The 14,848-nt window shown below is 40.1% G+C and overlaps 1 protein-coding gene across 1 annotated transcript; it reads left to right on the forward strand.

Annotated features, from left to right (window-relative positions):
* Nucleotides 1-5,041: 5,041 nt before the first annotated feature.
* LOC128356050 (transcriptional repressor CTCF-like) lies at nucleotides 5,042-12,904 on the forward strand. The gene is made up of 13 exons (XM_053316485.1): nucleotides 5,042-5,192; nucleotides 7,027-7,294; nucleotides 7,389-7,571; nucleotides 7,661-8,024; nucleotides 8,133-8,303; nucleotides 8,764-8,897; nucleotides 8,988-9,108; nucleotides 9,198-9,347; nucleotides 9,537-9,697; nucleotides 10,412-10,594; nucleotides 10,704-10,842; nucleotides 11,512-11,658; nucleotides 12,494-12,904. The coding sequence occupies exons 2-13, from the start codon at nucleotides 7,037-7,039 to the stop codon at nucleotides 12,748-12,750; spliced, it is 2,268 nt and encodes a 755-aa protein (XP_053172460.1). The 5' UTR covers nucleotides 5,042-5,192; nucleotides 7,027-7,036; the 3' UTR covers nucleotides 12,751-12,904.
* Nucleotides 12,905-14,848: the final 1,944 nt, after the last annotated feature.

Below are 14,848 nucleotides of genomic sequence, written 5' to 3' on the forward strand. Positions count from 1 at the left end.
TTTTCTGTGTTGTTTTTTACCTGATGACGCAGACATCGTTCTGGGTTTTGTGAAAGTTGGGGGTGGTCCAGGTTTACTGTCAATGATAGTACCTGAGGCACAAAGATCATTTATCATATTTTACCAGAAAAATTAAGTGCCTATAAAGTCCCCATAATTGGTAAGTAAATGTTTTAATTGTCCAGTATCTGAGATATTAACTCTTTTAATGGAAAACTGATCCATGTCATAGAAGTTTCTCCATTTGAGATGAATCCCCAAACTTCTGATAATCATTTTGCTCCCACCTCATTATCATTAAGCTGGACCAGAGGAGCGTTTAAGCATATTAAACATCAAACAGATAATGGGACATACCTTCAGATTCTGCCTTTTTCATCTCTCCCTCCTGATTCTAAAAGGATTAAAACGGTATTTAGATCCTCTTGATGTTTCTTACATGGATATTAAATACATATCTATATTCAGACATACACGGTCATACACCTGTATCTCTCCTGGCTGAGCTTTGGAAACTCCAATACGTTGAAGCATGAGGTGGAGTTTCTGTTCAAAGCTATGTTGGCCTTCAAATTGTTTCTGAAATCAGCAACAGCAAAGTGATTTTCAAAACATAAATCTCTAGATCTGAAGGTGTTCAAGATTTTGACTGCTGTAACACTCACCTTTGCAGTGTTTCTGGCATTAGTGGTCCCTGCTGCTGCTGCTGATCCAGACAGCAAAATAAGAGACTGGGACTTCCCTTCTCTTAGAGCACGGCGGGGAGGCACCGCTTCACCCCTCAGCGGTGGAGCGCCAGAAACAGGTGTCTCCTGAACAGCTGACTCTCCAGTAACAGCGCTGGGATGTTCCTTCGCTTTCTCCTTTTCGTTCTCTTTATCATGCTCCTTGACTCTCTCCTTATCTTTTTCTTTCTCAGCTCTGGCGACCTCCCTGAGAGGGCGTATGAGATCAGCTATGGAGGCCTTTTTAGGTCGTCCCTCATGGCTCGTCTCTGATTTCAGACCTCGCCTCTTTTTGAGTGTAAAGAAATCACCGAGCTTCCTCCTGAGGGTTTTTGTTGGGGGCGGACACGGAGCAGAGCTGGCAGGAGCCACTTCGTGCACTGTGATAGATTCATCATCTTGCTTTTTCCTATATAAAAGATCATATATCAAATCAATACTCTGAATTCAGTTGTATAGTAGAAGTTTGTTAAGGCAGTATTGTTATTAGCTAAATATTAAGAAACTATAAAGAGGTTAATTTGGCAGCTGGATACTCACAGTGTATCAGCAGGAAGTACTCTTTTAGTAAAGAACTCTTCCACTCCTTCATCCACTCGCCCCATGAGCTCAAGGACTTCATTTTCACTCTCAATTATTGTCTCCTAATTTCCACACACATACACAGAAAACACAAACATAATGACATTTTTTATCAAAGATGATGAAGAGCTATATGCATCAACTTTATATTACATAACCCTGCCGTCTAAAAAAAAACCCCACACACTCTTGCACTAGAGATTTTTCTGCCTCTATAGGTGTATTTCGGTTTGAATCTCTCATCCAGTCATGCTACAAACCAGCCTCCTGGGAGTCAGTTGCTCAGTAACGTACAATAGGGGGGCGTCACAAGATTTTACATGAGCAATGAGAGGAAGATAACTCATTTTGCCAACGTGGGTAATGTGATATCGAAATTGCAACCATACACTGTCGAATCACCCTGATCATATTAACATCTGAGCCCACAAGTAGCAATAAAAGCCAAAAAGTTGACTGCAGAACACAAATTTAGCAGAAGTCACCGTTACACGATATCCTGTCAGGGGAATTGGTTGAATTTTGTCTCACTGGCCACAGACTCCAAGGGAGTGACTGTATGTCTACAGCCAGATAGCTCTTGACAACATGATCAGCTCAGTGGAAAATGGAGATGATCACACACACACACACACACACACACACAATCTACATTTTGATATAAAACCCTGTGGAAAAAAAAAATGCCACTTGCCTTTTTTCAGTGAGAGCAAGAAAAGACATTCAGAGCACATTACCACCTGCAGTCAAACATAGCCGTCAAGCTATTATGCACAGAATATGTCAATTATGGGTTCTTCAAACAGCTGGTGACCGGTACAATGGCACTGCCTTATTCAAGCAGGGACCAGGCATCTTTTACAGCACTCCCCCTCCATCCTTCCCTTCCCCCTGCCTCTCCCCTCTGTACCCTATTACATCTCTCCCTCCCTTCCATTTTCTCTCCACACACACACCACCTTTCCCTCACTCTCCATTTTTAAAAAACCTCTCTTCTCCTCTGTCACAGTACCTGTGGTCTGCTGGGACGATAGTTCAGTTTTTGTCGGTGAGGTCTTGGTCTGCTCTGGGTGTAGTGCCTGAGCGCTGGTCCGCCCAATGGCAGCTCCATTGGGGAGACACGGCACGCTGTTGCCGTGGAGCTCTGTTGCCTTGGCTCTGTTGCTGAGGCACCGTTGCTAAGAGCACAAGCACCAGCAGTATGTAATGCCTCCGCTGAGGTGGGAGGGGCCAAGCTGGCTAGACTGACAGATTTGACAACAGAACCTCGCCTTTCTCTGCCCCCCTCCCTTCCGAGAGGGAAACCATGAGAAAAAGATGTTGATAAAATAAGAAGAGGCAGGGAGAGAAGAATAAAGTGGCTGCACTGACATTTATTTCATCCTGGAAATCTGGGTAGTGACATATATTTATAACATAATGCATGAATAAACTGCAATAGAAAGAACTGAATTGAACAAAATGTTCTGTTGGTTATGTAACAAATTAATAATTTATTTTATATGCGGAAAAAATGCTCTGAAATGCTGTAAGTGAAAGTCTGACCTGATAGGTTCTTTTGTCACTATAAAACGTGACCAATTAGCCTGCTTATACTTGCCTTTCCTTTTATTTCGAAGACAGATATCTTACTTTTCATTCACACCAACACTAGAAGAACAGAGTATTATTTGAAACATTGATAATGAGCTGCAATCATGCTCAGAAGCCATAAAATAAGGAGACACAGAAAAACACCTACGAGCACTAAGCTATTAGTAATTATACTTTGTAGAGCTATTTTGCCTGAATATTTGATACATAAATACTCAAACTGAGCAGCACAATTTATCATTTGAAACACTTGACTGAATTAATAACTTACATTGGTATTATTGTTGGATTAAATATAAATACCTGGTAGCATTCAACACTGATTTACTGTAATAGTAAATGTAAACACAATCTTTCTCAGTTACCTTTCTCAGCGGTCAGTTCTCAACCCGACATAACAACCCTGAACTAACTTGTTATTAGTTATTACATATGACATCAGCTATTTCAGTGTGACTCTGCAGTACAGACCTGAGTTATTTTTAACAGGCATATTTAGCACTATGAATTTCTGTTAATGTGTTGGGGAGACTACTCTTTTAGATGAGGGATGAAGGGTTTTCTCTGTCCACACATCAGAGAAAATATGATCCATTCTCTCTGCAGAGAGCTTTACACCAAAAGGAGACGATTATAAATGAGCAAATAGAGGCAGTGGTTTAACTCCCTCTTTTAAATATGAGGCACAGGGTTATATTGCCAGTAAATGCTGCTTATACAGCAGCCTGGACACAGGTGTGTGGGACAGACAGGGTTGTGTTTCATGAATTTAAATGTAGATATAACATCAGTGGAAATGAGGACACTTACACTGGCATGTGTAGACATCAAAATCCAGATTCTCTAAAACTGCTGCACCACACATGATGACAGGATTTAAAGATGTCCATAAGTGATTAACATGAGGATCATTTTCTGATTTCCTTACCCAAATACGTTAACACCGTTCCTGGTTAGACATCTTGATATTTATCTTTTATCAACCTGAAAATGACCACAAATCAGATTACTTAGTGCACAACTAGATTTAATGCAAATTGCAATAATATCATATTATTGTGATGTTGTAGCTGGTTGTACTTTTTCCAAGCAGACAACATGTATTAAGACTTTTTCACCTTTGTACTGTAACTCTTAAAAAATCATTAGGAAATTGCTGATTTTATGGTTTAATATAGGCCTACCTAAATTGCCCACTTGGTGAAGCAGGCCCCACAAGCTCAAAGCTTACTGTGTGTCAACTCATTTTTGTCTCTGATTTATATGAAACTTTATTTAGGCATATGCAACAATACATTTTAATATCAATGGACATGTTAAGGATTCTGCTTTTTTACAGGATCTTCAGATCGTCAAAATGTAGTTTTAAGACTTCCACTAAGCCAGGTGTTTACATGATGTCTATTTCTAGCTGAATTTGTTCGTGTTTTTTTTGCCATTATTAAACAGTAGCTATTATTATTAATAGTGGATTACAGTAAGGGAAAAGAGAGACAAGTGATGATACGCAACCAACATACATATAGTGAGTGTGTCAAATCCTTATAAAAACGACATACAATCACGATTTTCTGTGTGTGTTTAATGTGAGATCCATGGGTGTATTTTGGTCAACTCAATGTGGACATAAAATCCTCTTTTCACATGATACATAGGCTACATCTGAGTTTGCATTTCAGATTAGTAATTGTCTGTAGAACAATTAAATGTAGTAATGATGGATTATCTGTGTGTAAAATATAGTCGACTGCTCATATGCTCCAGAAAATGTATTAATAGGTGGCGATAGGAGCATGTTTCTGGATGAGAGGCCCATTTTACACCTAACAATCATACTGCCCTCTTGTGATGATTTTATGAATTGCTTTAATCCATAAAATGTTGCCTGTAAACTTGAGTTTGACTGTTCACGAAGATGTTTAGAATCTGTTAGTGACGCTCAGGTAAAAGTAACTCGCACCTGTGATAATAATCTAATCAGTCATCTCTTTTTTAACAACGTATCAATTAATCCTCTCTGCTGTCGCCACGCCCACGCCTGGATTCAAATCTGGCGCCCACCACCCACTGACCACGCCCCTTTTCTCCTTCTGGTGCTGTGTGTGCGCACGCTCAGTTGCTTCTTAAGGGCCTCCATTTTGTGTTAGGCCCACTCTCCCAAAGCAAAGCGGGAGAAAAGTGTTAGCCCGACCCACACAGCGCGCACACACGTCCTCAGCGGGACTGAAGGGAGCAGCACACACCGCCGCAGTCTTCAGGACGAGATTACCGGAGAGAAAGAAGCACTCGTCGGTGAGTAAAGCGGATATTTTTGCCCCAAACACGGAAACGTTTTTGTAGGAGCCGTCGCCGGCCTCTAGGTGTCACGGTCGGGCTTACCGGCCAGGCGGCTGGCGGGGGGTGTTTGTCTCCCTCTATCGTTATCCAAAATTCACTAAATCCGTTTCTAAACTGTAACTGGCTCTCTGAGTCGAGTGTTTTGGTGCTTTTCGGTTGTTACTTTTGGGGGTTATTGCTCCGCGATGGCTGTGTTTGTCAGTATTTGTGTTTTATGTTAGTTCAGGCCTGACGTCCATCTTATCGTGCCCTTTGTTTCCTGTTTTCAGACGTACTCGCGCCTCCCAGCTCAACAACTAAAGTAGTTTTTATTATCAGCATCTGATCAATCATACACTGATAACTGATCACTAGACTATCAGCTACAATGGAGACGTTTCTAACCAAGGCGAATGAGCGACTTTGTGGCGTTGATTGATTGATCGACTGATCAACAGAGGCACATAAGCTGTGCTGACTAATAATGGTTATCACGAATTTACCTCTCTCTGTTAAACAGTGTCTATCATATAATCATACACAACACAAAGACACACGCAGTTTCCTGAACATATTGTTCACTTGAATCTTGCACCAAGTTCCTGAAACTACTTAACTCTGTCCCAGTTTCCTCAGATAAGCAGTGAAATCAACCGCCTTCATTAAACATGTAGCCAAACTCTGAGTCTGTATAACTTGAACTTCTGGTTGGTAAAGTAAACGTAAAGCATGGCAGCACAGACTTTAAAGTTGGAGTGTAAAGTTTACATTATTTAAATAGGAAAACACACTAATAGTAAGCTGTACAGAAAGTTCACTGATCTGTTAGTCACTTCATCTATATGAATAAAAATCCACACCCGAGTTTCCCTCTGCTGAAACTACCAACTAATGGAGGTAAATGTTGTTTTCATTTGAGGAGCTTATCAGAAGTAGGAAGAAAATGTCCTTGGTACTCAGACAGGATACACCACAATGTCACTGTGGGCCGTATTTTACTAGTTTAACCTGTTTTTAGATGAAAACCGTTAATTGGGGTATGTGTGGATTTTACATGACGTCTCTGAAGATACTTTTGGTTTCGACTTAGTTGTCAAATGTATGTACTGGTTTCAGTACTTCTGAGAACCACAAACTGAAATCTATTCACCTCAGCTGTTGTTAATGTGTAGGGCCGATGGTTTAATAGATTATCTTAAAGTCTTCAAAGAGTGGCTCCATACCACCATGGAGAAATATGAATACAGGACGTTAACTGATCTTTGGCATTTTAGAATCTTTGTTTGTTTCACTTATAGAATATCTGCACCTCTGTTAATTGTAATTTAGTTAAAAATAACTTTTATACTCAACATTAATAGTGTTGAGAGTGAACATTTAAGTGGTGTAATACTGAGTAAAGGCTCTTACTGTTGTGGATAACATTTGTACCAGTAATTAAAATTCAAGTAAAATTGAATGTTTAGCATTTGACTTTTAAAAATAGCGACGTACTTTTGTCACTATATTTTCAGTGTAATATAAAGTTTGTGAAAGAAGTTTTCCATGATGTCTTTTTCAAGTGACTTTGAGCATAAGAAAACTCCCTCGATCAGTCACTGGTTCATCTCAAGGTTGATAGTTATTGGTTCATCTGTACTTAAATTTCATCAGTTTAAAAGTTCAGTTGGTAATCATGGGTCTGAGTTTATTTGTCCCACATTTATCATTTTAGAACTGAATAAAAGTTAAAACGATGAAATTATTATTATTATTATTATTAACACTCACAGACGTCAAATTTGTGTCTCCACTATTTAAATATTTGTAGGCCCGTTGCCATGGAGGGCGAGGTTGTTTCCATGGAGACCACTCAGCCTGCTGCCCTGGCTTCTGAAGGGAAGGTCCTGCCAGAGGGCAGAGAGGCCTTGATCCAAGGGGCAGCCATGGCTCCACAAGGGGAGGTGGCTGGTAACATGGAGATGATGGTGATGGATGCTCTCGATCCGACTCTGCTGCAAATGAAGACGGAGGTGTTGGAGGGAGGTGGCACAGTGACTGTCACTGGTGGAGAAGAGGGTCAGATCATCACCCTCCAGGTTGGTGTGGGTCATGGGTTAAGCTGATGATGGGTTGTCTTTAATTTTTCAACGATTTCAAATGTTTTTTTTGTCAATTAATTCCTCCGTGTAGGTGGTGAATATGGAGGAGCAGGCAGGGGCGGCTTTAGGACTCGGGCAGCTTCAGCTGGTGCAGGTGCCTGTCACATCAGGGACTGTAGAGGGGTTTCAGGCCACATACGTTGATGCTTCAACAGCTAACAAGGACGCAGATCCGGTTATTTGTCATACTCTTCCCTTGCCTGAGGGCTTCCAGGTGAGAAGCAAAGTCCTCCGTTTGAATTACGTCGTCTTAAGATGCGAAACAAACATGAACTTCTGTGACGAAAAATAATTTCTTTTTAGGTGGTGAAAGTGGGCGCCAATGGAGAAGTGGAGACTGTGGAGCAGGATGAGCTCCAGGCAGCCCACGATGAGCTTCAAGGGACACAGGAAGAGGATGAAGAGCCAGCAGAAGAGCAACCCCCTGAGAGCCTGCAAGACGACCCTGATTGGCACAAGGACTCAGACTACCAGCCTGTTAGCGGTCTCCGTAAAGGAAAGAAAGGAAAGAAGAGCCGACTGCGCTATGGAGAGGGTGATCGTGGCATGGACGTCTCTGTGTACGACTTTGAAGAAGAGCAGCAGGAGGGGCTGCTGTCAGAAGTGAATGCTGAGAAGGTTGTGGGCAACATGAAACCACCAAAACCCACCAAGATCAAGAAAAAAGGTTTGACTTAAACACGGTTTCTTGAAGTATCTGGAAATGTGACAATCCTCTTTACACTCCTAGAATCCTTTTTTATCTGAACCTATTATCTCTACTTCTTGTGTACAGGTGTAAAGAAGACTTTCCAGTGTGAGCTCTGTAGCTACACCTGTCCACGTCGCTCCAACCTGGACCGACATATGAAGAGCCACACAGACGAGAGACCGCATAAATGTCATCTGTGTGGAAGAGCCTTTAGAACAGTCACACTGCTGAGAAACCACCTCAACACACATACAGGTATTTAAATAAATCGTACACATCAATATTGGATGCACTAAACAAGAGAGGTGGGCAGAGGAAAACCATCACTAAATGCTGATCTGAAAAATGTGTGTGAAAGTCGCTAACTGAATGAGAGAGCGAAGAGTGTTTGAGCAGAGCTAGTGTAAGTTTTTAAATGTACAGCAGGTAACTAGCCACAGTAATGAGGAATATGCTACCAACTGCAAATGAGACAATACATCTACTGGCACATATCATGTTGTTTGTGACCATACGCAATTCAAATCCAATATCAGGTAATTTACAAAAACGAAAATGATTAATATTCTGATTCGAAGAGCGGACTGGCTGAATAATTTACCAAAAAGATTAGGGAATTTTTATTTCACTCATTGTTCTTCATGTTCGTTTTTTAGAGAAAATCTTTCTCTCATTTCTATTTTTCTGATTTTTTTTTTTTAACTTTTTTTTTTAGGCACACGACCACATAAATGCCAAGACTGTGACATGGCATTTGTGACCAGTGGTGAGTTGGTGCGCCATCGTCGCTACAAACACACACACGAGAAGCCCTTCAAGTGCTCCATGTGCGACTATTGCAGTGTGGAGGTAAGTAATCACATGTTGAATCTGTTCAGCATCAAATTATCTCCCTGTAGCCTAGGAATTAAACATTTTATTTTTTTAATCTTTTCCTAGGTGAGCAAGTTGAAAAGGCACATCCGCTCTCATACTGGGGAGCGGCCCTTCCAGTGCAGTCTCTGCAGCTACGCCAGCAGGGACACTTACAAGCTGAAGAGACACATGAGGACACATTCAGGTAAGATCGTCACAGCTTCTAGTGTTTGGAAACATTCTCCAGTTTGAGAAGAGCCCCTTGCTTACCAAATGTCCTGCTCTCTGGTGCAGGTGAGAAGCCGTATGAGTGCTACATCTGCCACGCTCGTTTCACACAGAGCGGCACCATGAAGATGCACATTCTGCAGAAACACACGGAGAACGTGGCCAAGTTCCACTGCCCACACTGTGACACTGTCATTGCACGCAAGAGTGACCTTGGTAAGTTGTGTGTTGTGATATGGTGCTTGTAATAGAAATCATGTTGATTCACATCGTTTAAACGTCATAATATTGACTTAAAGTTTTAGTCCTAGTTATTGGTGTAACCTATGAAATATAATCATTATACAGTAGTTCTTCTTTCTTTATATCATTTATTTAAATGGACTTCATGTCTTTCTGTCCCAGGTGTTCACTTGCGGAAGCAGCACTCATTTCTTGAAACGGGAAAGAAATGTCGTTACTGTGACGCTGTGTTTCATGAGCGATATGCTCTTATCCAACACCAGAAGACCCACAAGAATGAGAAACGTTTCAAGTGTGATCAGTGTGACTATTGCTGCAGACAGGTACAGGCTTCAATATTAATGTTTTATTCACTAGTGGTTCAGATATCTTGTCCAAAATCACTTTTGTATATACGCCTATAGAAATTGTTTTATTTATTTACAGCGATCAAATAACATAAGACTGAGCTGTCATGTTTTAATCTCAAGTAAATGAGACAGAACATGGAGACCGTGTCAAAAGGAAACAAATATCCTTGTATATCTAATTTAATTACTTAACTTTTGATCAGCTCAGTTCCTTTCAAATAATATGATATACATATATTTAAGACCCATTTCTTCAACTCAAAGCTTCCTGACTTCCCTCGAGTATTTATGGCTGTGAAAATATACAGATTCCAGTGATTCCTCTGTGACAGTGTTCACATAATCCTGAGGGATGTCTGTTTCACGTATTGCACTACTAGCCTACTCAATTCTTGATTAGCCAACTATGTGTGCCAATATTCTCCAAGCATGCAAGAGGAGAGGGCTGAGCTGTGTGCCAGAGAACAAGAACATAATTCATGATACGACAATGATTTATTTATTTATTTAAAAAAAAAAAAGAGAGAGAGAGATTGAAATATTTAGTAGCCCAGTGTGGTATTTTACCTGTCCTGACAAGCCTTATTGTTGAACCATGCAGCTGTGTGTCAGGAGGAACATGTGGTACTTGTGCTGTGTTGTAAGTTATTTAATTAAATGAGAAATGTCTTTTCTCTGACCTCACAGGAACGCCACATGATAATGCACAAACGTACACACACAGGGGAGAAGCCATTTGCCTGCAGCCAGTGTGACAAAACATTTCGGCAGAAGCAGCTTCTGGACATGCACTTCAAGCGCTACCACGACCCCCACTTTGTGCCCACCGCCTTCATCTGCAGCAAGTGCAACAAGACATTCACCCGCAGGGTAGGACTGAGCTCTGGGTTTTAGCACACATGAACTTGTGACTTCCTCCGGCTGTGAAACAGTAGTTGTCTACGATGTTTTGCCCACTGTGATTGCATATTCTCCACAGAACACGATGCTGCGTCACACTGAGAACTGCACAGGTGAAGATGTCGAAGAAAATGGATCTCCACCCAAAAAGAGTCGCCGTGGCAGGAAGAGGAAGATGCAGGCCAGGAAAGACGACGACGATGATGACGATGACACAGGTATTGTTTTGTTTAGTTTTTTTGTTTTGCTTTTTTGGTAAGTTGGAGTGCAATATTTATTTTATTATAAGTCAAGAATTCAATTTGACATCAGAATAAGTACTTTCTTATAAATATGTTTTGCTCAACAAATCTAGCGACTTTTTGTGGTGTTGGAGAGTTTTCTGATGTTTTGGAGACTCTGACATGAAAACACGTGTCACTCTGTCCTCAACGAGCAGCGGGTGCTGCCGCAAGCCTCTTCCCCGTCCCAAAGCACTCACAGGCGGTCAGGTTCACAGCAGCCTGGGTGAGGTGTTAAGACAGTGATGCTATAAGACCCTGTGTCATGTGCAGGCATACCTGGCAGGCTAGTAGCTAGTTTTGAAAATCTTTTTCATGTCTGTGTTGCTGTGGTTCTATGGCATAGATGAAGCATACAACAGCCTCAATTAAACACTTCTTTTATTTGTAACTGCACTTTGATATGACAAGTTTTATAATGAAGACCTAGTGAGCTTCCCCTGTTTAAAACACCAGCAGCCGCCACTGACTGAATTCAATCGCAGAGCACGTTCATCAGTTGTTTTGTTCATCTACCTTTTTTTTTTTTTTTTTTGTGTAGCATTTTGTAATATTTTTCCAAATTAATTTTATATCTGCTGAATGTTCATCCTCTTTAACATGTAGAGGGTGACATGGATGAGGCAGAAGATGAAGAGGATCTGCTGGCTGAGATTGAGATGGAACAGGCCCCACCAGTCGTCCCCATCCCGGCCCCTGTGGAGCCACCAGTCAAGAGGAAACGTGGTCGGCCCCCGAAAAACAAACCTGACAGTAAGTGTCAGACTTCTGCATACTGGACCAAAATTAATTTTCAAGTGTGGCCATTGCAGGAAACTTTTTTTTTTTTTTTTTTTAATGCAATATTAGAGCAGACATATAATCACTTACAGGTGAACGCAGGTGTTGGATGCTACAGTTGTACGTTGTCCTAACGTCTGTCACAGGTACACGTAAATAATATATGCCATTATAGCTTTGAAACAACCGTATAAACTGTTGATTGATTGTAAAAATATTGAGGACTCAAAATGTTTTTTTCACATCGTGGATCTGATGCCCAGTTTGAGAAGTAGTGGGTGTACAATTTCATATTTGCCATAGTTGACAAATAATGATCATTTCTTAGTTTCAGGCTTCAGATATCTGTTATGAAAAGTGCCTCTGTCTCTTCCACGTGTGCACAAGCACTTTTTCTTCCTGATGTAAAATTATGTAAAGTAATCACTTTGATTTTCAGTGCAGTGAACATTGGACACTGATTGACATCGGACAAAATTCAAATTTGTGAAATAAAACCATGACCAACTTTTTATAGTGTAACTTGTAATGGTAATTTGCTTTGACTTAGGACAATTAATCGTATGTCATTATCACTGATGATCAATAACTGATATATGCTATCTACTTTTCATGGGATTTATTATACAGACTGTTTATGTATGCACAAAAATCACTTATCAATCATTGATGTTTAGTCATGAAATCTGGTTTTAGTTGTGAATCCCGTCACGTGACAAGAATGGAAACTCACTACTATTTTAACAGTTTAGAAAAATGGATCAGTACTTTTCTGGTACCAAACTCTGACCTGACACTATGTCCACAGCGGCTGCTATCATCCGTGTGGAGGATGAAGCCACTGGAGAGGTGGATGACATCATTGTGAAGAAGGAGGTCGGAGCTGACCAAGATGATCAGGAGGACGAGTCCGCTGAGGAGGTGGTGGTCGGCGGAAGGAAGTCGACCATCCAGCTGGAGGAGTTGCCCCAGGGGGAGGAGGCGGCACATGGGGTGCAGCTGTCAGATGCCCCACCTAATGGAGACCTCACCCCTGAGATGATCCTCAGCATGATGGACCGGTGATGGATACCAGGGGCCGACCCTGTAAACACACACCAGACCCTCGGTTCACATTTTCTTTTAATTCTTGGTATTTGGGGTTATAAAAACTTGCATCATGCACAGAAACAAACATCACTGTTGTAATTTAAGATTTGCTTTTTAATCATGTATTGATGAAGTGAGGGGGGGGGGGGGATATTTTAACAAGAATTTACCTACCAAAATTTTGGGGTGGCTGTAATTGATGGCAGCTTCTTTAGCCTTCTCACTGTTGCTTTACAAAAAAGAAAAAGTTTAAAAAGTTTAATAACTAACTATGGTTGACGACAACTACATCACAACAATAATGTTACAAAATACTGAAAACTTTGTTATAACAGCCAAATATTACTCTTTCCTAAGTTTAGTGTGTGTGTGTGTGTGTGAGACTTTCCAAAGAATTTTTATGTTACACATTTTTTGGTAATTTGTCGGTTGGTAAACTCATTGGTCCACAGTAGAGCAACCAGATTGTGGGCTGTATTTATTTAGCTAAATTTCAATTGATGTACAATATCCTCACTGAAGAGATTAGTTTACCTCTCAGTTGGGATGAAAATTTGTGATCTTAGAGCAGCAGAAGATGCAAAAATATGAAAATGGACAGGCTAATTAAAAGTTAAATCATCAGAGAAGGAGTGTGTGTCCAAAAAGACAAAGGGGCTACTTTTGAGCCAGAAAGAGATCGCCATTAATTACAGCCAAGATGAGAAAAATCTAATATTTTGGAAATTTTAATTTTTGGTTTTCTTTGCTGTGCTTAGTAAATCTTTTTTTAAAAGCATATTCTAGTTTTTAAAGGCTTCTAGACTGCGTCCCTTTTTTATGCTCCTTTACTGTAACACCCCCTAGATGATGCATATGTATTGAACATGTCACTGATTATGTGCAAGGAAAGAATGTTGTTTTGCTCCCTTGTGTAGCCATTCCATGTTTGGGTTGTTTTTTTCTTTTTGTACCGTTGGCAATGCAAATGCTACGTAGCAGCTTGAATGACATTTTTATAACTGTGTGGCAGATGAGAACAGATGTATGACTGTACCACCAATAAAAAGAAGTACACATTGACACTGATGGTTAAGGTTTGTGCAGTAATCTCATGAGATAATTTAACCATGAATATTTAAAAGTTAGTCTGGTTTGGTTGAGTAGCTACTACCATTGTAGCAATAAAAAAAGAAATGCTTATCATTGTTTATCAAAATTGGCTGAGAATCATCTGAGTGCTGACACAGAAATGTTAGTGTATTTTGCTTGCAAATATATTTTATTAAACAGATGAATTGATATTAAGCTCTTCAGTTATTTGTATATAAAGTGACTACAGCCTTTGATTTCATGAACTGTGATGTATTTGCCCAAAGATTAATTAATTTGCAGTAGCTACATTTAAAGGGCTGATAAATACAGTTGACTTATTTGTACTCTAGTGTCGTGCTTTATGTGCACAACACCAACACACTTGTGTACCATCATAGTGGACGTCTTAACTTGGTACTTTTAGCTTTCACGTCAAGTAACACTCATGCTGCTTTAATTTATTTTAGTTAAGTGTTTTAGGGGAGGAGATGCACCTATTACAATCAGTATGCATCTTTTCTATATGTGCATGGGCTGTGATGTTTGTTTTTCTGCTTTCTGTAGAATCAAACTTGAAAAATAGTTTTTTACACACCAAATATAATACATTTCTTTTAGTTTATAAGATTACTGATCTGTTGATGTACATTGGTTGATGGTGTATGCTGTATTTCATTTATAAATTACTTAAGAATTCATCAACAGAAAATTGAGAATTTGAATAATGAAAGCAATATTTAAGAAAGGGTCAAAAGAAAATCAAGTTCCAGTTTTTCAAATGTGAACTTTAAGTATTCACTGATATTAAAAAAAATATTAGGTTTTGGACTATTAGCCTGTGTCAAAACAGGCTTTTCAATGTCATGTATATAAAGGTTACAACATAATAATCAGTCCCAGCCCTACTGATGTCAACAGGCAATTATATGATGCAAAAATTAGCTGCTTATTAGCATGTGACATGTCACATGAACTCCTGTCATGTGAAGGGGAGCTTGTT

This window comes from Scomber japonicus, chromosome 1 (genome assembly GCF_027409825.1).
Source record: "Scomber japonicus isolate fScoJap1 chromosome 1, fScoJap1.pri, whole genome shotgun sequence".
Taxonomy (NCBI): domain Eukaryota; kingdom Metazoa; phylum Chordata; class Actinopteri; order Scombriformes; family Scombridae; genus Scomber; species Scomber japonicus.

What these genes read in the sequence shown, in the direction of transcription:
- LOC128356050 (XM_053316485.1), top strand. Translation starts at nt 7,037, where the DNA reads ATGGAGGGCGAGGTTGTTTCCATGGAGACCACTCAGCCTGCTGCCCTG. An exon ending in GTCAGATCATCACCCTCCAG is followed by an intron (nt 7,295 to 7,388) that starts GTTGGTGTGGGT and finishes TCCTCCGTGTAG; the next exon opens with GTGGTGAATATGGAGGAGCA. An exon ending in CCTTGCCTGAGGGCTTCCAG is followed by an intron (nt 7,572 to 7,660) that starts GTGAGAAGCAAA and finishes ATTTCTTTTTAG; the next exon opens with GTGGTGAAAGTGGGCGCCAA.